This window comes from Python bivittatus, unplaced genomic scaffold, assembly GCF_059951505.1.
Source record: "Python bivittatus isolate LINGU-HERP-01145 unplaced genomic scaffold, Pbiv_v1 ctg000480_np1212, whole genome shotgun sequence".
NCBI classification, from domain to species: domain Eukaryota; kingdom Metazoa; phylum Chordata; class Lepidosauria; order Squamata; family Pythonidae; genus Python; species Python bivittatus.
This window is the reverse complement of record NW_028277075.1, coordinates 1400350-1423287: the sequence shown is the minus strand read 5'-3', so window position 1 is coordinate 1423287 and position 22938 is coordinate 1400350. Positions and strand designations below refer to the sequence as shown.

The following is a 22938-nucleotide window of genomic DNA, read 5'->3' as shown; positions in this document are numbered from 1 at the left end:
CTATTACAGGTAGACAATTTTCAAGGCTTTCCATTAATATAATCCCCAGTTAGAGAAATAAAGAGCTTATGATCACATAGTAATCAGTATCAAAAAGAAAGCTTGTGATCACATGGTCTTCAGAGCATTTTCAAGCTAAATTCTGCAAGACTGTCCATATAACAGAACCTTGCATTTCCAAATTACTAAAAACTATCTCTCCCAAAAGGTACTGCATTAATTCTATGTAAACCACACAACTTTTTATCACAAGCTGACTCTTAAAGCAGAGTTCCACCTTGTTCTAAGTGCACATGTTATACGGAAAAGTTATTTTTCAAATGTTTGCTTTATAATTTATATGGTATATATATGTTTTGAAAAGATATCTTGCTTTGGTGCAGAGATACATTTGAAAGAAGTGGACCTAAATCCATCTAGATTCAGCTTGTCCAGAAGGACACAATTTATTGGAAAAGTAATAAAAAAATAAAACTATGATTTTTACAGACTAGTATGATTTCATTTCATGGCTTCTATACATCTTTTCATATATTTGTTTTCAAGTAATAGTTTAAACATAATTAAATTAAAGTGAATGCACACAGCTTTATGTAACTAATGCTGTTTCCCCCCCCCCCAAACAACATGCATTAAATATGGTAAGCTAATTTTCTCTTAATAAATAAATTAGATAGATCCAAACATAGCTACCCTTCAGTTTATTGACTGGCAAAGCTAGATACACTTTTATAGTATTTATCCCTGGCCCAAACCCCAGTGCCTCTACTTCTGCAACAGTTTCACAGAAATCAACAACATATGAAGCATGAAAATAAGGTGGCATTTGGTTCCCATATTCAACTATCCACTTAAAGAATTTTTTTGTAAACAAATATTATCAAAATCAATTTTAATATTGTATTATTCTTTTATAGTACCATATATCCGCATACAGTTACTTATCATTCAGTAGCAGGGGATGACACATCAACATGGTGCAGTATAATAATTTTAAAATAATTAGCAAAATCTAATAAATTTCACAAGATTTTTTTTGTGTTTCTGGCAAGTGCCCATAGGTTTAATGAGTATAGCCTGTATCCAAAACTATAGTCTTAATATGTATATGTAAACAGAATATATGCTTAAAGCACCATTTACAAAAAAGAAAACTATTTTCTAATACAGAATGCCAAATTCAGTCATCCTGCAATAATAATTTTTATATCAAATGTATATTCCACTATTAGAATAAAACTAGCTTACAGAATTTGCTTCCCAGTTTCCCTTGGTAACAGAAACAGAATAAACAGTAAGGTGCATGAATGAAGACCATTCATGATAAGCTGCAAATCTGTTACAAGAAGACATTCATTAACATCTGATAAAATACATACTCATACACATTCATTTATGTATATCCATTTTTAACACATAAGTAACCGTGTGGGGTTCACTTCAGATGGTAGTTGTGCACGTTAATAATGTGGCACTGAAGTCATGGCATCAAAATCTTTCCTTAATTTCCTCATTCCAAAATTAATCTGGAATTTTGGAAAGAATATAGCTCAGTGGCAGAGCACATGCTTTGCATGCAGAAGTCCCAGGTTTAATTCCAAGTATGTCCCATTAAAAGCAATTCAGGGACCAGATTCTTGCTTGAGACACTGGAGAATCACTGCCAATCAGAGTAGATAGTTCTAACCTAAATGGACCAATAGGTTGACTCAGTACAACACAACTTATGTTCAGCTTGCTAGTATTAATAGTTATAAAAATATCCAACAGGAGAGGATAAAATAAAATATTAATATCGAGCTGAAATAAGAATTACAGTAACATTTATCAACTATATCCATCATTTTGACCTCAGTTAATCAGATTCTAGGTGTTGGCTGAATATATATGCTAGATCAGTGCATCATAGCCAGGATTGCCCAACATTTAGTAAAGAATACTAAAGGCATTTTTCTTCTCTAGAGCAAAAAAAGGAATAAGTCTTGAGTCTGCTATTGGAGTGGGTTCCTCCTGTGTGCCCATCAAATCAGCTTTGGAAGATTGGAATGCTTTGAAGCAGATCTGGAGGAGCAGGAGAAGAAAAGCAGGATGTTCCATTTCATGATGATGTTTATAACACTCTATCATTATCTATATGGTTTAAAGTCTTCCAAAATAGGCTTGATGGTCTGCAAATCTCTTGCTATTCTTAGTCAAAATGTTGTTAACTGATTATATTCTGGAATTAAAGAGACCTTTTTGTAAATATTAATAAAACATTAAATCAGATGGATTATAAGTGGTTCTTATTTGAAAGGATAACAAATATTAGTACTGCTGATTTATAATGTAATTCAAATATCTCTCAAAAGTGAAAGGTGATTTGTATTGTATTCAGCCTGTTATTCTGGAACCTTGGAAGTGCACTCTAAACATGGTACTTAGAATGCCTTTGAGCATATATGTGAAACTACAAAGTTTTAGATGTCACATAATCTTATTTAGCAAAGTTCCAAGGCCTTGTTGCATAATCATGTGAGTGTCTGGTCTTGCTGTTAAGAACAAAATCTACAAGAACTGAGAGGGCTGTTCCCCATACAAAGATCTATCTATGGATCAGGAAAATATTGGATGAGATTTTATGGTATATTCATACCCCTTTTCTCATGTACAGTTCTTCTGATTGAATTAGAACTACCCATAAGGTCAACAGTATAACTATAAACTAATGAGATTTTATTTATAATAAGCAAATTGTCTTTTAATTCTGATCCTTAGCCTGAAATTTCAAGATTGTATCTTGCTTTGGTACATCAATGAAATGAACCCTACCTTTATGCCACCCACACAGAATTAATACAGAATGTAGTGTTCAGATTAGAATAAATACAAGTATTTGTCATTTCTTTTCTTCTGTATTCAAGCTGTTTCTAACGGTTTCCAAGGACATATTCATAGCGGCTTGAAGCATATCATTTTCACTCATATCAACTCCTGAGAAGAAATAAGAAAATAAAATACATTAGGTTCTAGAACATCAGTCATTTAAAAAGACAGAAAATGATCTAATTCAGATGCCCAAAGCTACTAGTGCAAGACAGGAGTGGGGAACTTCTTGCTGCCAGGCTGGCCTATCCAGCAATTCCCCAAAGACCTATTAATTGTTGCCCCACTTTCTGCTAGCAATCATGCTGGAGTATAAGCAGGATCAGATCCACTTTACCTGTGCCCCCTTTTAAAGAGAATGGAGTTAAGACTCAAAGCATAAATGATCTGACAGACTGATGTCAATTAAACCTCTGCAATGTCATATGGTCTCCCAGGTCAGGTAGGAGGCTGGATTTACTTAGAACTAAATCCAGTTCTCCACTGCTGGTTTAGGATATTGGTAAAGAGGACTGGGGTCATGACTTTCCCCTTGCTTTTTTTCCTTCTCTCCTCTTGCTCGTAGGTTCAGAGAGAAGACTGAAGATTGCATTCAACCACAGATTCCTCTCAACAGGAAAACCCTGGCTTAATATTAGTCAAGAAAATAAATTAGGATGTGGGGTTTAGGAAGCCTTGAACCACAGTTAATAGATGTCCTTCTCTATTGACTCTATTTGGATTTTTTGAGCTACATCTGAATGCTTTATTAGCTTTTACCAAATAGCATTAATGTTTAAGTCATCGCATAGACTGATGCTGAATTTAACTGATCAGTATACACTGAAGTGCATGTATAAGCATTACTACCAACTTGATGCCTTATAGATGCATCGGATACAACTCTAATATTTCTAGATACAATTTCCAATGGCCACACTGGCTAGATACAATGACAGCTGTGGTTTAATAGATCAGGAGATTGACAAAGTGGATGAAAGCTGATATAACAAGTAGAATAAGATAGACCTCATTTAGCTGATTCTACAAATACAATACAAAGGAGAAGGAAGGAATGCTTCATATCACTCTTTCAACTGCTATAGCAAATATTGAGTTATGAGAAAAAGCTCCAAGTTAGAAAAATATAAAACCCTTAAAGCATATTTAGTTTGTACATCTACTGCAGAACTAGCACGTTTTCAGAACAGTTCAAAACTGTAAACCAAACCAAACAACAAAAACAATAATAAAGCTGATATAAATTCTAAAAGAAAGAAAATATTTTATTTATTCTATTACATTTATAGCCCACATTTCCTGCTGGGCTAAAAGAAAATGGCCATATTGTTATCAGTGAGGACTTAAATGTGATTCTTTCTAGTCTCAGTCCATCATTTTAAGTACTATACCACAATGGCTCATGAGCCTAGTTAGTTATTCATTCTAGTTCATTATTCATTCTCTGGATAATACCCAGAAAAGATCCTCCAAACAGAATATATATGCTGCTTCTGGTAATCTGTTCCCAAGCCTTTTACTGCTTTAAAGGTGAATATGAACTGAACTGCAGAAAAAATACCAGCCACCCCTGTGGTTAACACAACATTAGAGTGATAACATTCAAAATGGGCAGTTCCAATGTGCATTCTGCACAAACTGGAGTTTTCTAAGGTTAGTCCCATATACAATGCATTGCAAAGCTCCAGCAACAGACTTTCAATGAATGGCTAATGGAACTTAGGTATCTATGACACCCGAATAGGATGGCAGCTAGTGTGCATTTACACCATGGCACTGAGACCCTCAGGCTTAGAACTGACTCTATGAACATGCCCAAGTTACAAATCTAATCAAGAGGGGTGATCCCATTTAGAACAGACTGAACAGATTCTTCCCAGTTTATTAGTTGTCACCCCATCTGTTACTGAGTTCAAGCATCAGTTCAGAACAAGTGTTGCCATGCTTGTATTTGATGAGAAAGGACAGAACTGGGCATGAATCACACACTGTTCTCTATATAACCTCTATAATGAAGATGTACAAAATAAAACACTGAGGACAAAATAGCATTTTGGGAACTAAAATGGAACTCCCACAGGGCAGAGCAGAAGTGCCTCTTGAAATAAGCTGTCTAAATTTCAGACAGCATTTCCCAAAAGGATATCCTAGTCAATGATACTGAAAGCTAATAAGAGATTTGTAAAATGTATTAAACAAAGTTAAAGATATCCTTGGCTCTTTATCTGATGGGAAGAATAACTGGAAAAAATGTGTCAAAATGTGTCAAATAAAAGCACTACCTGTGTCATTAACTAGTGTGTTTGAACTTGTAGCTCGTTCATCATGGAATTGTGGAATCTGAACTTGCTGTTGTAGCTGCTGCTGTCTAAAAGAATCAACCAATCAAAGAGAGAAACATGCAGCATTAATTTTTATTATATTTAGAAAAGTCTGTAACTCTATGCCCCTTGCCTTTCCTCATCCAACTTAATTTTTCCTAATAATGGAGTAATATTTGAAAGGTTCAGAGTACAGGAAGCTGGAGCAATATAATTCAATTTACCAATTAGATACATAAATATATGTAATGTTTAAAATATCCAATTCTAAAAAAATTGATTGGATAGGTGTAAATGGCTACAGTGTACTGATCCCAGAGTATTAGCCAACAAGCTTACTATCAAGTGTTGACATAGTCCACATTTTGGTGTTTTCTCCTAGGTTTCATTTTTCTCCTAACACAGAACATACAACACTACAATATTTTGAGATGAGAGTATGTTCAGAAAATACTGGGAATCACTTCCAATTCCAGAGCCAGAAGACAAACCATCCCTAAAAAGGCTAAACCAGTGCATTCTAGGGGAAAAAAGGAAACAAAAAACATTCCCAGGAACACCTGAAAGTTCTCTGACCAGGATATTGGGGGGAGATGGGCAGCATACAAATTTAACAATAAAATAAAAAATAAATAAAATATGGAGTTTGGCACATTACTAGAATGTGCTTCTGGACAACAATTATAGTGATGATTATTAGAGGAAATTAAGTCTCCCTGTTTCCAGAAGATGCACTGTCAGTTATTACTTTCCTTGAATTGATGCAACATACAAACATTCTTCAAAATAAAAATGAAAAAGATAATTACAAAATATGTATATTTATAAGCACAAAATAGATATGGATTATAAGAGTACCAATTGCTAATGAATATATTTTATCAATACATAATAAAAACAGGAGATGTATTTTGGTACCATATCCAGGTTAATTTATAGTCTAGAACAAGCCAAAAGAGAAATCAGACATACTGTAGTAATATGCTTGTGAAATAAAGTCTTATTAAAAAGAAGCACTAAAAACAATGATATCAAGAGGCAGGCAGTATAGCATTTTCAGTTAAAAATAGTAACACTGCTACCACTCTTTTGAACAAGAAAACATGAAGTTTGCCAAGAATGAATGAATGAATGAATGAACACAAAAATATGGGAATAGAGAGAAATTATCTAATTGCTACTGGTTCATAATTTACATTGCCCTAAATAAAAAGATTTATGTGATCATGATAAAGCATCATACATTCACTTGCATTTCAAACTGGAACATCTATATAACTGACCAATGAATTAGTTACGTAGGTAGCGTGATTTGCCCAAGAACGGAAGTCCTGCTATCTGCAGCCAGCATGGTGCCTCAGTCTTGTACTATAATATCAAGCCAAAAGAATCAAGATATTTGCAAAACTGAGTAAGTGGTTCAGGAGTTTAAACACCAGTTAAACACTGGTACGAGTTAATTCAGAAAAAAACAACCCAGCACTCTCCTAGTACTTTGGACTACAATTCCATGTTCCAACCAGCATGGTCAGTGTTCATGAAAATGGGAACTATAATCCAAAACACCTGAAAAACACCAAGTAAGAAAGTAATATCGCTTAATAAAGGCTTCTGGGGCTTGCCACCCACAAATGATGCTTTACACAGTTTACATTACTTTTCAAAATAGGCCTGTCTTCGCCGCCGCAATTCTTCTGATGGGAGAGATTCAGTTTGGCCTGTTGCAGATGAATGTGGAATGTTCTGTGGGCAATAATCTGAGAAGCCACTTCGATGTTCTCCTAAAATTCACACACACCCACTTATTGGGAAGGTTAAGTTGACAGGGATATTTACTATGTTTTTTATAAAATAACTATGTTTCTGATAAAGTAAAAACAGTTTACAATACAAATTTGTACAATAATAATGATACAATAAAATAATTAAACAGCAATAACAAGGAACAATATAAAAATCTAAAATAAAAACATATCAACAAAAGCAACTGCCATCAACCATACTTTAAAGTGTAAAAAGAAAAACAACCAAGATTGGTTTCCTCCATTGCTGGCAATAAAAAGGCTGGTGCCGGCTAGATTTGCTAAAGGAGGACATTCCTCAAATCACAACATGATCCTGGCTCTCATCCTGGCTACTGAATAAATGGAAGCTCAAAATGAACACTTTCACCTGTGATCCCATGCATGTACTAGTAGTCTGTTCTTTTAATATCACTGTATTTCATTATTAACTTAATATAATCCTACTTAGTAGCTGGGCTACCAGCTTAATGTTTCAAATAATCTTCAAGTCCTATAATAAACAGCAATGCATATTTTAAATTTGGAGACTATCAGTATATTTTATATGAGCAAGATTAACATGAGATAGAGGAAGACTGCTCAAAATTAGTCAATAGCAGATTCGTATTTCCACACACACATTTTCTTATAATTTCAATTTATAGGAAGGCAAGTGTAAAGCTACGGCAACAGTCTTGGTAATTCTAGCTACTTAAAACAGTTGCATGTAAAATATCTGCACTTGTATCTTAGCATTTAGTATTTTTATCCGATATTCACTTAATGTAGTCCTTGCTTAATGACTACAATAGGGACTGGAAAATTCATCGTTAAGCGGGGTGGTCATTAAGCAAGGCATCATGTGACTGCACCCAATTTTATGATATTTTTGCAGCAGTCATTAAGCAAATCATGCAGTCGTTAAGTGAATCATGTGGTTCCCTACTGAATTTGTTTGCTGGAAGCTGGCTGGGAAGGTCACAAACCTGGGAAACTGCAACCTTTGTAGGTACGAGCTGGTTGCCAAGCATCCAGGTCGCAATCACGTGACTGCAGGGACACTGTGATAGTCGTAAGTGTGAGGATCGGCTGTAAGTAGCTTTTAGCACTGTTGTAACTTTGAATGGTCATTAAATGAATGGTCATTAAGCAAGGACTACCTGTATATTGATATGCAATTATATCTAAGCACAGTACAATACCTATTTTCCCAACAACAATCCTGAGAAGTAGGCTGGGCTGGGCTGAGAAAGTATGTCTGGCCCAAAGGTCCCCAGTGAGCTTCCATGATTGAGAGTGGACTAGAAACTGGCTCTCTCTGTTTGTATATCAACACTTTAACCACTACACCACACCAATTCTCTTGGAATATACTATTTTAAACTATCTTTACACAGCAAAAAAAGGTGACTGATGTTTGTGATGGATGGATGAGTTGAAGTGGTATTGTAATTTTGAAAGACATGTGCAACTATGCTTAGCTCCTGAGTTAGCATGCCCTTAGGAGGACCTTTGTCAGGGCCAGGAATTTCAGCCTGGCATAAGGCAGATAGAAAGGCAGAGATAGTAAATCTTTTAGATAACTCCCTAAAAACAGTCTTGCAAAGCTGGCACTTTCTATATTAATGTGAGACACACTATTTTAAACCTCAGAATTCAGTTATTGAACTAAGAGGAAACATCAAGATTACTCTTCTTGTTTCTGCTTTGATGGGACAGAAAGAGAAAGAAGCTAATTTTGATACCCAACACCACTTTACCACCAAAGCACTCTAACTGCAGAGCTCTGGTAAACCGTTCCTTATCATTCAACTTTGCTCACACTTTCCTATGTATGTGAAAGTAGAAGGAAAGAAACAATTTTTTGCAGATACTCTATTTGCCTTCTTCACCAAAGTGTCAAATCATTACTTAAGCTAATAAGTAATAAATGTAATAAATGCTTACATTTGATCACTTCAGAAAGAATCCCACACTGCTCTAGAGAAAAAATTTCTCTGAAACAACTTGATTTAACTTAGGATCTAACTAAATCCAAAGCACATCTCTATATAAAATACTGTTATTTACTAGGGCTGTGCATGGTTTGAAAATGATTTGGAATAAATGCTTTGGACTTAGCAGTTGTGCTAAGTCTAAAGCAATTCTTCCAACTCATTTTTAAAGTGTGTATATGTTACTGATTAGGACATTTTAAAGGTATATAATCTTTCAGTGAGACAGCCAGTTTGATGTAGTGGTTAAGGCACAGCCCAGAGTTGCTTTTTAACAAGATGGGTGGTGACAAATTTGATATATAAATAAATCCGGCCAGAAACCAGGGAATTGGGAGTTCTAGTCCCATCTTAGGTGGGTGACCTTCAGCCAGTCACTGTCTCTCAGCCCTAGGAAGAAGGCAATGGCAAACCACATCCAAAATCTTGCCAAGAAACTGCTGGTACTAGTCCAGGCAGTCGCCAGGAGTCAACACTGACTCAAAGGCAAAAAAAAAAAAGCAAAAAAGCACTTCAGTGTAGTTTTATTGCTTTGTTGTATTACGATTGAATAAGATTAAACATACAGCATATCAATTAATTTTTAAATCAAAATATAAGGTTTTACCTTGCATACTAAGCTGAATAGCCCTCCGGAGATCTGCTTCTTCATCTTCCATATCAATTTCCTGTCTACTTAGTGCAAGTGCTTTTTGGAAATTTTCTTCATCTTCATCTAACATGACTGTACTATCAACGTGTTGGTTAACATCTAGTGCTTGTTCCAAGTCTGTTTTTTGCACCCTGGAGAAATTACACAGGTAGAAACAATAGTTTTATTCTAAAGCCAAATTAAACAAATTTAACTCACTTTCAAAATAACAGGAAAATATTATACAACTTTTAAAATATCAATTTATACATATTTAATTCTCAAATAAGATTCTCTAAATTACCATACTGAAAGAATTAAAGAAAACAATGGCTGGTGTGGGTCTTCCAGGCTGTGTGACCGTGTTCTGGAAGTTTTGTTTCCTAACGTTTCGCCAGCATCTGTGACCGGCAACTTCAGAGAGCAGGAGCACAGACAGGAGCAGTTCTCTCTGTGCCCAGGATGAGGTGACCCTTTTGTGGGTATTTATAGAGATCTGAGGGGGAGGATTGGGGGTGTGTGGTGGGGGGTTAGGGGTGTGGGGTTTGGGTTAACGAGTGGCTGCTTGTTTTGGTATCAGAATACGTGTGTATCTTCCTGGGGATTAGGCAGGGAAGATACACACATATTCTGATACCAAAACAAGCAGCCACTCGTTAACCCAAACCCCCCACCCCCCACACACCCCTAACCCCACCACCACACACCCCCAATCCCCCCTCAGATCTCTATAAATACCCACAAAAGGGTCACCTCATCCTGGGCACAGAGAGAACTGCTCCTGTCTGTGCTCTTGCTCTCTGAAGATGCTGGTCACAGATGCTGGCGAAACGTTAGGAAACAAAACTTCCAGAACACAGCCACACAGCCCGGAAGACCCACACCAGCCATCGTATTCCGGCCGTGAAAGCCTTCGACAATTAAAGAAAACAATGTTTAAGACTGGCAGTAAAGCCACTCTGCAGAAAAAAATACTAACTATCCAACATATTCACTCAATCCTATCCATGAATGTACAAACTGAGAGAATAAAAGGAAATGGGTTGCCTTCCTCTGGAGAATTTCCCTTTCTTCAAGTTACAACATTCTATATGATAGCTGCCAAACTATCCTGCACTTTGGCTCACTGCAACAGGCTATTGCTATAAAACAAATTATGTTACAGATACTTTTAAGCTACTTAATAGGAACAAAATATCTTCTTTTGCAGATGAGCTAAATAGACAAAAGGAAATAAAAATGCTGTGCTATATCTGGATGTGTGGTAGAGAGAAGGATGTATGTGTTTAAAAGGTAGAAAGAAGATGAATATCAGAATGAACAGTCAGTGAATTTATATATAGCATCTTTGACACCATCTTCTTCATTTAGAGTTCTAATAGCTGCATTCAGATGGATAGCTATGAAGGTACTCTAAGCCTTCTCTTTAAGCCTTAGTTTGAAAAAATTCCCCAATCCTTTAGAAAATGTACAGAAATTATGCAAAACTTATTTTGTATTTGGTATATCACCTATTAGACATAGATAATAACTTTACTATAGGCAAACATAGTTTTAGTCTATTCCATGTGGAAACATATAGTACCTTCTACTTTTTAGCTGTTTTCTTTGCTCATAATCAGGATTCAAAAATACTTATGAACACTTATTAAAATACAAACATTTATTTACCTTACCTCTGATCTTTTTTTATAATAATTTTATTACAGTTTAAAAATGCAGAGATAAAAAACTAATATGAACTAAGAAAAACATAAAAAGAAACAAGAAACAATAAAAAGTGAAAAGAAGAAAAGAAAAATATATAAAAAGAATATATAAAGAAATGACTTCCGCCTTCATCAAGACAGATACAAACAATTTCAGTAACTTATCACCTTCTCTAGCATTTCAACCAAAGATCTCTTCATCCTATATCTCATCTTTTATCTATTAGTAAATAATAAAACTTTATCATTCAATATTAATCAGCAAAAGCCCATTATAAGTTACCAGAAATAATATATATAACATTAAACAAGTAAATCAATTTCATTTCATTTCCTTTACACAGTAACTTATCATTTTCTCTAAAAATACAACAGAAAAAAATCTTCTTCCCATATTTTATCCTATATCTATAAGTAAACCCATAAAAGCTCGTTGTTCAAACTTAATAAAAAAAATTCCATTAAGAGCTACCAGAAAATCTTAATCTTTAAACCCTTAAAATAATATCTCACAAATTAATTTATCATTTTCTCTTCATCTCCTCTCAGAAATTCCTTCAAAATTTAACACTTTCTTTCAATTTTAATATCATAACCCCATCACTTTCTCTAATCATACAACAAAAAAAATCTTCTCCCCATATCTTATCCAACAACAAATCTTTAAGGCCTCATCATTCAGTCCTGGTCAAGAAAAATCCATTAAAAACTACTAAAAGAAAAAACATCATATATTTTAACCTTGATCAAGCAAACTGATGTTATAATCCTTCTTTTTGGTTTTAAAAGCCTTGACGTTTATTCGTTTTAAGTAATGTCCCAAAAGCTGATTTCTTTTCATTCTCTATCTTTTATCAGAAACTCCTTCATAAGTGTAATACATCTCTTTTCTAAGTCCAAAATAAGAAAGTTGTCTAAGTCACTCTTCTGCATTGAGATCCACACATCCAAGTCACTCTTCTGATTTATTATTTGTATGTTCCTTTTAGCTATTAAAACATCAGCCGGTTTCATTTGTAAGTCCTGTGTAGCATTTTTGTCAATATTATTCTTGTATTCTATCATTTTAAAACCCATATCCAAAACAGCCTGATTCTCAATTGTATCCTCTTCTATCTCTTCAAAACCCATTTTTATAGTATCAGACAATCTTAAGAGAAAGCTCAGAATACATTGTTGCCAAATATTCTTGAAATCTTCCAGAGTTAAAATATGTTTCTCCATTCTGTATTAGTGGGTCTTCTCCTTTAATTGTTATCTTTAGTTCTTTCTGATTGCCTCTAGTAGCCAGTCTTCAAGGTTTCCTTTTATCATGTTTTTCTCTATCCACACTATTTTCCCATGAAAAGATTTCTTACACTTAACTTCAAGATCTTCATATATTTTAATAGGATTTTAAACAAACCACAGAAAGGATTCTTATAGTTAATGTCAAAATCTTATTTCCAGTCAATCTAGCCCCTTAGTCCATTTAGAACTTTCCAAAATCAATGTTCTAATCACCCTTTTGCTGCTTATTTCCAAATAATTTTTTTCTTTAAGTTCTTAAACTTACATGAAATTTCTCTTGTTGAGGATTGAAGGAAATTTCTCTTGTTGAGGATTGAAGGAAATCACCCAGTGAAATAAAACTTGTCTTTCTGAAGTTCTTAGTATCCAAAAAGCAATTTACGAGCAATTTTCAGAAGTGATTAAGAAAGGAAGTGGTCTCTTTGAAGGCTCTGAAAGCGGCTCAAGCAAGTTGACACTCTCGGGTCCCAGAGCTATTAAACCCACTGGAGACCACTGTTTTGTAGTCTCATCACGGGGAGCCTCTGTAAGGAGCTTTATGGGCGATCCCAAGTCCTCCCCTTTGTCCGGGGATGAATTTTGAAGCACCAATCTGTTCGTTGACTCATTATTCTGCCGTGGTCATCAGCTCCACTAAAAGCAAAGCCGTCTTCAGTTCGCCATTGCTTCCCCAGAAGTCCCTTACCTCTGATCTCTTGATTGTAGTGTCTCTTCCCCAATTAATTTTGGCCTCTGGATTTGCTGCACCCGAATCATTTGCAGTAATTGATCAGCTTCACAATCTGGTAAGTCGCCTTTTACAACAAATATTGAATAACCTGTGGAAGATAAAAGCATATGAACAGATTATGAAGGAAGATGATGTAACAATTAATATAAAAAAACCAGGGATTAACAGTGGGATGGGTACAAATGGATAGGAAAATCCTCTTTATAAATATTGGCCAATTTGGTTACCCATTCTGCATACCTCAGTCAAACAACAGAGGAAAACAGTTTACTTAGATGAATACTACAACCAATTTTCTTGCATTCAAATAACAGTGTTCAGCATCTGAAAATTAGCATTACCTTCCTGTTGTAGCTGGGCCAGGAAAAGTGCAAGGTAAGTATCAGATATTAGTTCTGGACCGGTCAAGAGAGAGTTCAAGTTGAACCACTGTTCAAAGCAAAGGAAGAAAATTAACACGCAGTATGATCATTAATTTATTTTCATACATAGCAAAACATCTAGCCATTGTTAAAAGAATTGTTAAGTGAAATATACATGCAAATCAATTTAAAATTTAAATTAATGAACTATTTTGTATTAATTACTACACCATGGAATAGTATTATTTGTATATATTTGACTGCTTGCAAGTAGCTTGTAAGATAAAAAACTCGTAGTTTCTTCTAGTCATTTTTAGAGACTATATGCAAGTTAAATGGAAGCATTAGCATTTAGTTATAGGAACAAAAGTTAGGCTGTAATCAAAGGAGTGCCATGCATATGTGACAGGAAACTGCACACATTATAGTTTCTGCTGAGGAAACATCTACTGCGAGGCAAAAGTCTGATTTAAAATCAGAAAAACTGATGAATCAGAAATGTCAAGCAAAAAATCTGGCTGCTGCTATCTAGTACTCATTAACATAAAAGTCATCTATAACATTCTATATCAGTTCCAGCTTCAGAATGGAAATAGGAACAAACCAGCTCTGGGAAACAACAGTTCCCCTTCCCATCTTAAAATCTGAATTTTTGAATAATGTCAAAATGAGGCCATTTTGCCAATTAACGGTGAATTAAATCTATCTATCTATCTATCTATCTATCTATCTATCTATCTATCTATCTATCTATCTGTGCATGCATGCAGTGCTTGCCACTAGACTTGCACTAAATTGACTGAATTTATAGCTGATTCCAATGGCAAGCTTGACATCAATTTTAAACAAGGAAAATAAAGAAATTTTACCTGTTTCCCTAATTTTCGAACCGTAAACCAGTGTTCTTTATAGTTACAAATAAAAGATCTTTCATTTCTGAAAGTAAATCACAAAGTATTCACAGAATTAAATATTTGAGCACAGAAGTATTAATCAGTGTTACCATTTTTGTATTTAAAAACACTGTAGTAAGTGAAGCTATGATTCAGATTATGTGATCTTTTCAACTACACTGATAGTTCAGAATATTGTAACAACACTGTTTTCGAAATATATTTATTGCTATATATGCTTGATAAATACAGACACACACTGAGGTCATTAAGCAGATATGATGCCACATATCATTCAAAGTCAGCATTCCATAATGCCACAGATGCTGAGTTGTCATGAAGGCTCAGAGGACAATGGATATGTAAGGCCTCAATAATATGAAAAAGAAAATGCGGAGTGGATAAAACCAGAACTTGAAATAATAATTTTCAAAAGAAATTCTGAAGGAAAGGATAGGGATTTTTTTCTTGCATTACTGTTAATATTTTTTCAATGGAATTAGGGAGCTAAAAGAGAAAATCTTACATAGGATCGATCCCGAGCCTCTGATACTCTGGGCTGTTGAAGAGGATTAGTTCTAAACCCCAAACTTTCAAGGCATTGCTTATAACCTGTCAAAAAACAGCACTTTTCATGAGATAAACCAGTCACTTATAAAATTTAAGCAATGCAACCATTTTAGAACTATAAAGACAAATATATTTAACTGAATTTAGATATAGTCATACTCAGAACAGACCACTTAAATCAATGGAACTCCAGTAGTCAGGACTACAGTCACACTGATTTTAATAGGTTTAGTCTGACTAAATCTGGATCCATCCTGTTTTCACAAAACTGGGAGTGGGGAAAAAAATCAAATTTCATTACAAGAAAATCATTGGGCTAAGATAATTAAGAAGCTAACCTTCATGAATCTACATTCAGCAGACCACATATAAAACACATTTAAGGATGAATAACAAATACACAACTTAACTTTCTTTTTTAAAAAAATCACATATATACCTGAGTTGTTATTATCGCAGCTATATACAAACAATTTACTGTTGAAGCATCGATTTTATTCTGAATGTCTATATGTGTAGCTGGCAAGATATTTAAAACCTACTGGTATAATTCTTTATACAGTGAAATCCCATTTAAACTGACTAATTGTGGGGAGGAAGTTTCCTAATTCATGGATGTCTGTTAAACACATAATACATAATTACATCGATATGTGTCATTTGTGTAATTATATGATTTATATCACTACACAAATTACATAGATGCAAATGTTGTAAATCACTGCAGAAATCTGGTTCTTCGTGAATGAGCCTGCTGTAATGTGATCTGGTAAACTTAAGTTTTACTTTATATTACAAAAGACATTTAAACTATTTTTTAAAGCACAAGATGTTAACAACCACCCTAAAATGCCACTAAAAATAATTAAATGTTCAGTAAGTGAGAATCTATTTGCATGAGAGGTGTATTTCTGGACATCACTGAGTTCTACCAAAAACTGCTTATTTACATCCTGCATATTTTGGGACAAAGTAATAAATTTGTCCTTAAATTTCTTGTTTGAAATACATTATTAATATAAAACTTGTTTGCTAACTGCTAGAAAATTAAAGAGAGAAATTCACCTCAGTCCACATTCCGTAGAAGAGGTAGGAGAAAAGCAAAGCAATCTATAGATAAGTAGAATGGTAAGTTGCATGTAAGTCTGCCAGCTTCAGTGATTTCAGACTGATACAAATATAGGCAGCTTTGCATATAGCAACAAGCTTATTTTGATACTTACAAACTACTGTACTCTGCAGGGCATATATACTAACTTACATGGATCTGAAGACTTTGGTCCTAGTTTACTCAATATTTACTTAGCCTAGTTATTTACTACATACAACAATCCATCCAAAAACAGCTTGCTATAAGGAGAAGATAAATAGATTAATTACACTGGCATGTTCATGTATGCAGATCTCTTCCACTTTTTAATGATTAATTTGGAAAGTACAAATACTTTACACATATACATAAAAAGTGCACTTCCACTATCCTTGGTGTACCATACAAAGGAAGATTTCTATTAATTACCTGATTACAAATAAATAAGCTCATATGTTTACCCAGGAAACAACTTAATGCAAATTTTCTTAAATCCCCAAAGGACAGCTTAACGAAGGCAGGAAAAACCCCAAATAATTTATTGCATTAGCATTTTGCCACTTTGGAAATCAGCCCCATCCTAACTTATGTAGAAAAATTCTATAAATTATTAGAATGCTAAAATTCCATTGAAAATCAGTGGGATGTAAGCATTGAAGCTATCTACAGAATTGCAACCACAGTGTAGCTTTGAAATACAAAGGACTCTTTGTAACCATGGATTTGCTCCTTGTACATTTTGGGAGGCAAACATTCACTTTAAGAAATTTATCCATTGAACACAGCTGCCTCCTAAACAGCTCTAAAATAGGAGCCCAGGGTATATTTCAGTAAGAATTTTCAAATGTTCTATTTTAATGTTTTCAAAAAAGTAAATGGGGACTGCTTACTTGAATTGAGAAGAAACCACTATCATCCATGTTTCCTGAAGGCTGCTGTTCAGCAAATGCAAAGGAGAGGAGAGAAGATTAATCTATGTGCTATAGAAGCTTCTGGGAAATCAGAAGTAGAGAATAAATTCAATTAATCATAATTAATAAATCTTAAACTTTACCAGTCTAAAAATACTTTTAATAAACCATTTTGAAGGTATGAGACCAGGATGGATTATAACAGACAAATTAAGATAGCTGGAACAAGTATTATGACATCCTGGGATTTACAGGTTATGTCAGCAAGAAAGAGCAGATAAACTATGCAGATAGACACCACCAGGTAAATTTGAGACCCTAATGGTTACTACAGTAGCCTTCCTCATTTTGCTGTTTGTATACTCATTTGTGGACCCCAATTTAAAAGCAGCTTAGGACAAAAGAAACTCTGTACCTGAAGTTCTCCAGTTTCTAAAAAAAAAAAAAATTATTCATGTTTTGAGATGTTAAACAGAAGCTTCACTGAGAATCTGACTGTAATCCCAACATATCTGGAGGATGCTATGCTAGGAAGGATAACAGATAATTTTACGTTTTATCATTCTGAAATTCAGCTTCAATATAAGCTTTTCTAGTCAGAAAATATGCAGAACACAAACTGGCAGATAAATGTAAATCCGTATGAAGAACTGTTACCTGTAAAAATGTTCTATATTCTTCACTCGAAACTCCTCCCTCTGCCATTCTTATTCTCTCTTCTTCATCTAACTGCTGTGCAATAGAAGAGAGTTCTACAGGACTGAAATATTCTCCTTGCAGTAAGTTATTCAAACAGTGTTGGGCACACAGAGAACCTTCTTGCTAAATTATGAAAAATTGAAAAAAGAAAAAAATGCAGTAACTATTATATGGCCTTTTCATAATTCATTTTATTGTTCAAATGCTATTTAAAACCATATCAAGTTTTAAGTTACCATGCGTCTGTGCTTTGCCAGTGATGGTAAAACAGATGTACTGCAATAGCCTCCTTCACGATTTCTTTAAGGATTTTTATTACTGTGTTTTTAACATATCTGCACTATATTTTAATGTATTTTATATCAATTTGAACTATTAAATGAGTACTCTGTATATGACAATGTATTTTAAACAAAGCTCATTGTTTCCAATGAAGTATTCATTGCTGAAATTTATGCACGTGCGTGCATATGTACTTATCTATGCATATTTATATACGTATGTACCCAAACAAGTCCAACTACTTCTACATACAATAGCAGAAAGACATTCATAATCTTTATCATTTAAGTCTCCCAAATCACATCTTTAGTTTTCCAACACAGCTTTTCTACTGTTCCTAGCAAATTAAGTCATACATAATACTGATGATAACTTATTCTTATTACTTATTACCAAGAGAAAATATGCACATCATTCAGCATTATATACAAGTAATAGGCAGACTTAAACACTAATATAATTCACAAACAGTATGACTAGAATTAAACTATAAGAATAGTTTAAACCACCTGGAAGATATTGGATTAGGGAGAGCTATCACATGCAATGAAGAACTGCATACAAATGACCAAACAAATTAGTGGAGGTGTCCTGGGTAATAAGATGCCGCAAGTGCCATGTTGTCAATTTTTGGATAAAATTATCAATGGCTACTAGTTATGATTGCTACTCTGTACCTCCAGAAGAGGGTTGGTTTTTTAAAAAAATCATTTGCTTTTTAAATTATGAATTTACATGGTATGTATAATATTATGGTTGTTTAGCACATTACAACAAAATGATTCTCTATATATCCATGTTTAACTGAACTGTTGCTAGTTCATTTCTTAAGAATTGTGACAGTATATATCTGTTTTGGTACCAAATAACAAATTATTTGTTTTTTAAATAAAATTTAATCAGAAGAAAACCAGAAGAAAAATATTTTTATAATATATAACACATATAAACATAAAAGTTGCCTCTATCCCTGAGGACTGAGGAATATGCATTAAGGTTATAACAAAGCAGAAGACTTTTAGTAGAAATTATCATCAACAACAGAATCTTATTGGCTATGATTTCAATTATTAGTCTTCCTGACTACTGATTTAAATCAATTTGACTTAGACCAAACTGCTCCAGCATTAAATACCTTTCAGTATCAGTTGCTAAACAACACAGATGGCAAGGTGGTACTATACTCACATCCTGCATGAAAGCATTTGGTACCCCATTGAGGAAATAGGATATAGTACAACTCTTCCTACACTCTCTGGCCCAAACATGCCTGTACAAAAGCATTTCTAGTGATTCTTTTTTGTTTCACGTCAGAGAAATCCAACCTTCTGGGATGTTGTATAGGGACACGCAGCTCTGGGGAGGAGGAAGCACTCAGCAAATGTGTGTTATATATAAAACTGTTGTCCCCTAATAGAGTAGGTTGGTTGGATACAATCACTTAATAAGGCTATTAAATCCATGCCCTTTTTCCAAAACCTTGGGGAGAAGCTATTTGATAGGAAATGGCCAAAATATATCATTGCCTTCAGAATCAATCTGAAATGTAACATTTAATCTTTAAAACAATTTATATCTAGAGATGTCATACCACACAAAACAAAGATAAAAAACCAAACCATTATCTTCCCCCAGCAGCAGTTTATTCAGGTTATACATAATGTTGATGTCAAAGAAAAAGGGGTCATTTTAATTATAGAGATGCATGGGGCATACAGTTTCAAAACAACCGACCAATTCAATCAGTAAGGCAGGAAAAAAAAACAAGTACTGTCTTGTGCTGCATGTATAAACATGAATAATTGAAGTGAAATACGGAGTATATACATTCCAATGAAATGGAACCACTTCTCATTGGAGCAGCACCTCTCAAACAAGTTAAGTATTTGGTAACACTAATTCATACGTTCCTGTCCTCCATGTTAAGCTCCCACTTTCTTGTTTTCGGCTCAATGATCCTGCCAGCATGGTTAGGGGCCCCGATACTCCGAAAAGATTCACTAAAAAGCATGGGAGAGAAAACGCCTCCTTGTACCACCCAATTCAGGAATGTACTTTTAAAAAGCATCACCTTAAGAGTAACCACCCGTTTTAAACAAACGTGAACGCTTTTCCTCACGAGACTGGCGATCGAAAGGTCTTTCGAAGCTCATACAGTACCTTTATCGTAACAAGCTTCTGCGGACCGGCCTCCCCTACTACCTATTAGAAACCTTCGCCCCTTACCTCCTTTGCCTTTTAAGTACCTCTGAATTACAAGACATTGGCTTTATTTTTTCTTATTTTCCCCTTCTGCAGCTTAAATATGAAATATAAAAGCCTAAGAGATTTTTGTAAACATCACACCATCGCCTCTGAACTACCCGAGGAACCGAAACAGCAAAGTTTCAAACGCGGGCAAGCTCCACGCGAGCCGCCTTTCTTCATAGGGTCAGCCTCTCGCTTCGCCCTCTTTTTAACCTCACATCCCTCCTTCTTTAGGCGAAGGCAAAAGACTCACTCACCCTCTCGTGAAAGATGGCCTCCATGTTTATCTGTCTCCCACCGCCACCATCGGCTTCCACACCACATGACCCGACCCAGCCAATCAAGCCACGCTCTGCTCCGTGACCCACTGCAGCCAATCGCCGGGGCTACCTCTACGTCCCGCCAAGCTCGGCCTGCTTTAGCCCGGCTTCCCTCCGCTGACCCGCCTAGATGAGCGCAACAAACGCCTCGGAGCCCGTTGCCGCGCTCTGCGCAGCTTTCTCCGCCGGCCCGCAGCCGGATTCCGGCGTCTCAGGGGCCCTCGCGGAGGAGAAATACAGCGGGCAGCACCAGAGGGGGCCAAACACCGGGGAAAGAGCATAATCTGTATTTGCGAATTGGTTCGCGGTGGCGGTAGTTTGCTATCATTGCGATTATTTTATATTATCGCTTTTCGTTTTAATGTGCAGGACTACCAGATCTGGGCTGCCAAATGTAGAGTTTTTTGTAATTCTGTTTCCGTTTAGCGGTCGTCTGGATTTTAGCAGCTCAGATGTAGTAGCCCTAGATTAAAAGATTAAAGTAATAGATTTTTTTTGGGGGGGGGACTCAGTTTTGTAGTGGCGATGAGTGTACCGTTGGGAGACCTGAAAGAACAGGTTAGGTTAGATCCTCATGTTGTGTCTGGTAGCTCTTAATGGATTTTTTTTTTACTAGGACTGAATGACCAGGCTTTAAAGATTTGTTTATAGATAAAAGATATGGGAAGAGATTTTTTGTTGCATTTTCAGAGAAAGTGATGAGTATTAAAGCTAAAGGAAAGGAATAAGCTATGGTTTTTCCAGTAGTAATGTATGGTTGTGAGAGCTGGACCATAAAGAAGGCGGAGCGCCGAAGAATTGATGCCTTTGAACTGTGGTGCTGGAGAAGACTCTTGAGAGTCCCCTGGACTGCTAGGAGGTCAAACCAGACAATCTTAAAGGAAATCAACCCTGATTGCTCATTGGAAGGATCGATAATGAAGCTCAAGCTCAGATACTTTGGTCACCTAATGCGAAGAGAGATCTCTTTGGAGAAGACCCTGATGCTGGGAAAGATTGAAGGCAAAAGGAGAAGAGGACGGCAGAGGATGAGATGGTTAGATAGCATAACTGAAGCAATGAGCATGAAACTGAGCAAACTCAGGGAGGCAGTGAAGGGCCGGAAGGCCTGGCGCAATATGGTTCATGGGGTCACGAAGAGTCGGACACGACTTAACGACTAAACAACAACAAAAATATATTATTTTTGGTAACTCTTAATGGACTTGCTGATTAAGATTGAATGACCAAGCTTTAAAATTTGTTTATAGATAAAAGATGAGATATGGGAAGAGATCTTTTGCTGTAGTATCAGAGGAGGTGATAAGTTCCAAAATTATACTTGTCTTGATGAAGGGGGAAGTCATTTCTTTATATATCTTTTCTTTTCTCCTTACTATTTACCATTTTTTTTCTTTGCACTTGTTCTTTTTTCTTTTCTTTTTCCTTAGTTTGTATTAGTTTTTTATCTTTGTATCTGTAAATTTCAATAAAAATTATTATTAAAAAAAGAACGCCAAGATCCTGCCTCATCAAGCTATCACCTCTGGGAACTTCTGAATAAAAAATAAAACAAATTCACGCACACAACTTTCTCCTAATAAAATTGGGATAGTGGCACTATAAAATATTGCAGCAAAACAGGTTTTCAGATACACATTTGAAGTTATTGCAATGGTTTTGTTTTACCTACTTTTGCCTTAGGGAGTCACAAGATTGGCCACTATACAAGTATGGTGTATAAATAACATCACCAAGTGTGATCAAGAATCACAAGTCTAAGAGAACAGTGTTAAGATGCAGATGCCATCTGCGTTAGATGACAGGATGGGGAAAGCATAGAGAATCCCATGTGAATGTATCATTATGGCATAGTATTCAAACTAACATTTATGGTCCTGAAATGCATTCTACTGCCTCTTCCTTTAAACAGCAGTTTGTTGGAAAGAGGCAACTAAGAGAAGTTCAGAGAACACTAAGAAACAAACAATTCAGCCCTGGGCTATATACATTCTCCACTCTGGCACCAAATCTACTTTGTAGAATGTGCTAGGCAACAATATGATTCAATTTTATCTTGGTGTCCAAACCTAGTCCTTAACCATGATTTGTATTCATGGTTTACCCTAGGGTTTAAGATTATTTACCTAGAGCATTTTGTATGAGGTCTAAATCTAGACTAGAGTGTGAACCTTACATTTTTACTCTCCTAGGTTTCACTTTCTCTTAATCTCCCCTTTTATGTTGCTCTACTTTCCCTA

General features: G+C 35.3%; 1 protein-coding gene across 6 annotated transcripts; it reads right to left on the bottom strand.

The window, feature by feature from the left end:
* Nucleotides 1-421: 421 nt before the first annotated feature.
* Nucleotides 422-20754, bottom strand: ATXN3 (ataxin 3). 6 transcript variants are annotated; one of them, XR_455887.4, is made up of 12 exons: nt 20636-20754; nt 17808-17972; nt 17130-17174; nt 15106-15191; nt 14556-14622; nt 13666-13753; nt 13280-13412; nt 9572-9747; nt 6844-6967; nt 5148-5233; nt 2812-2973; nt 422-2218 (listed from the first exon to the last, which is right to left on the bottom strand). XR_455887.4 is itself a non-coding variant. In XM_007422540.4 (11 exons), the coding sequence occupies exons 1-11, from the start codon at nt 20657-20659 to the stop codon at nt 2879-2881; spliced, it is 1089 nt and encodes a 362-aa protein (XP_007422602.1). In that variant the 5' UTR covers nt 20660-20754; the 3' UTR covers nt 422-2878. The 6 variants fall into 6 exon arrangements, 2 of the variants coding, with proteins under 2 accessions (XP_007422602.1, XP_088001355.1); XR_455889.4 differs by having other exon boundaries at nt 422-2061; XM_007422540.4 differs by having other exon boundaries at nt 422-2973.
* Between the last annotated feature and the right edge of the window lie 2184 nt (nt 20755-22938).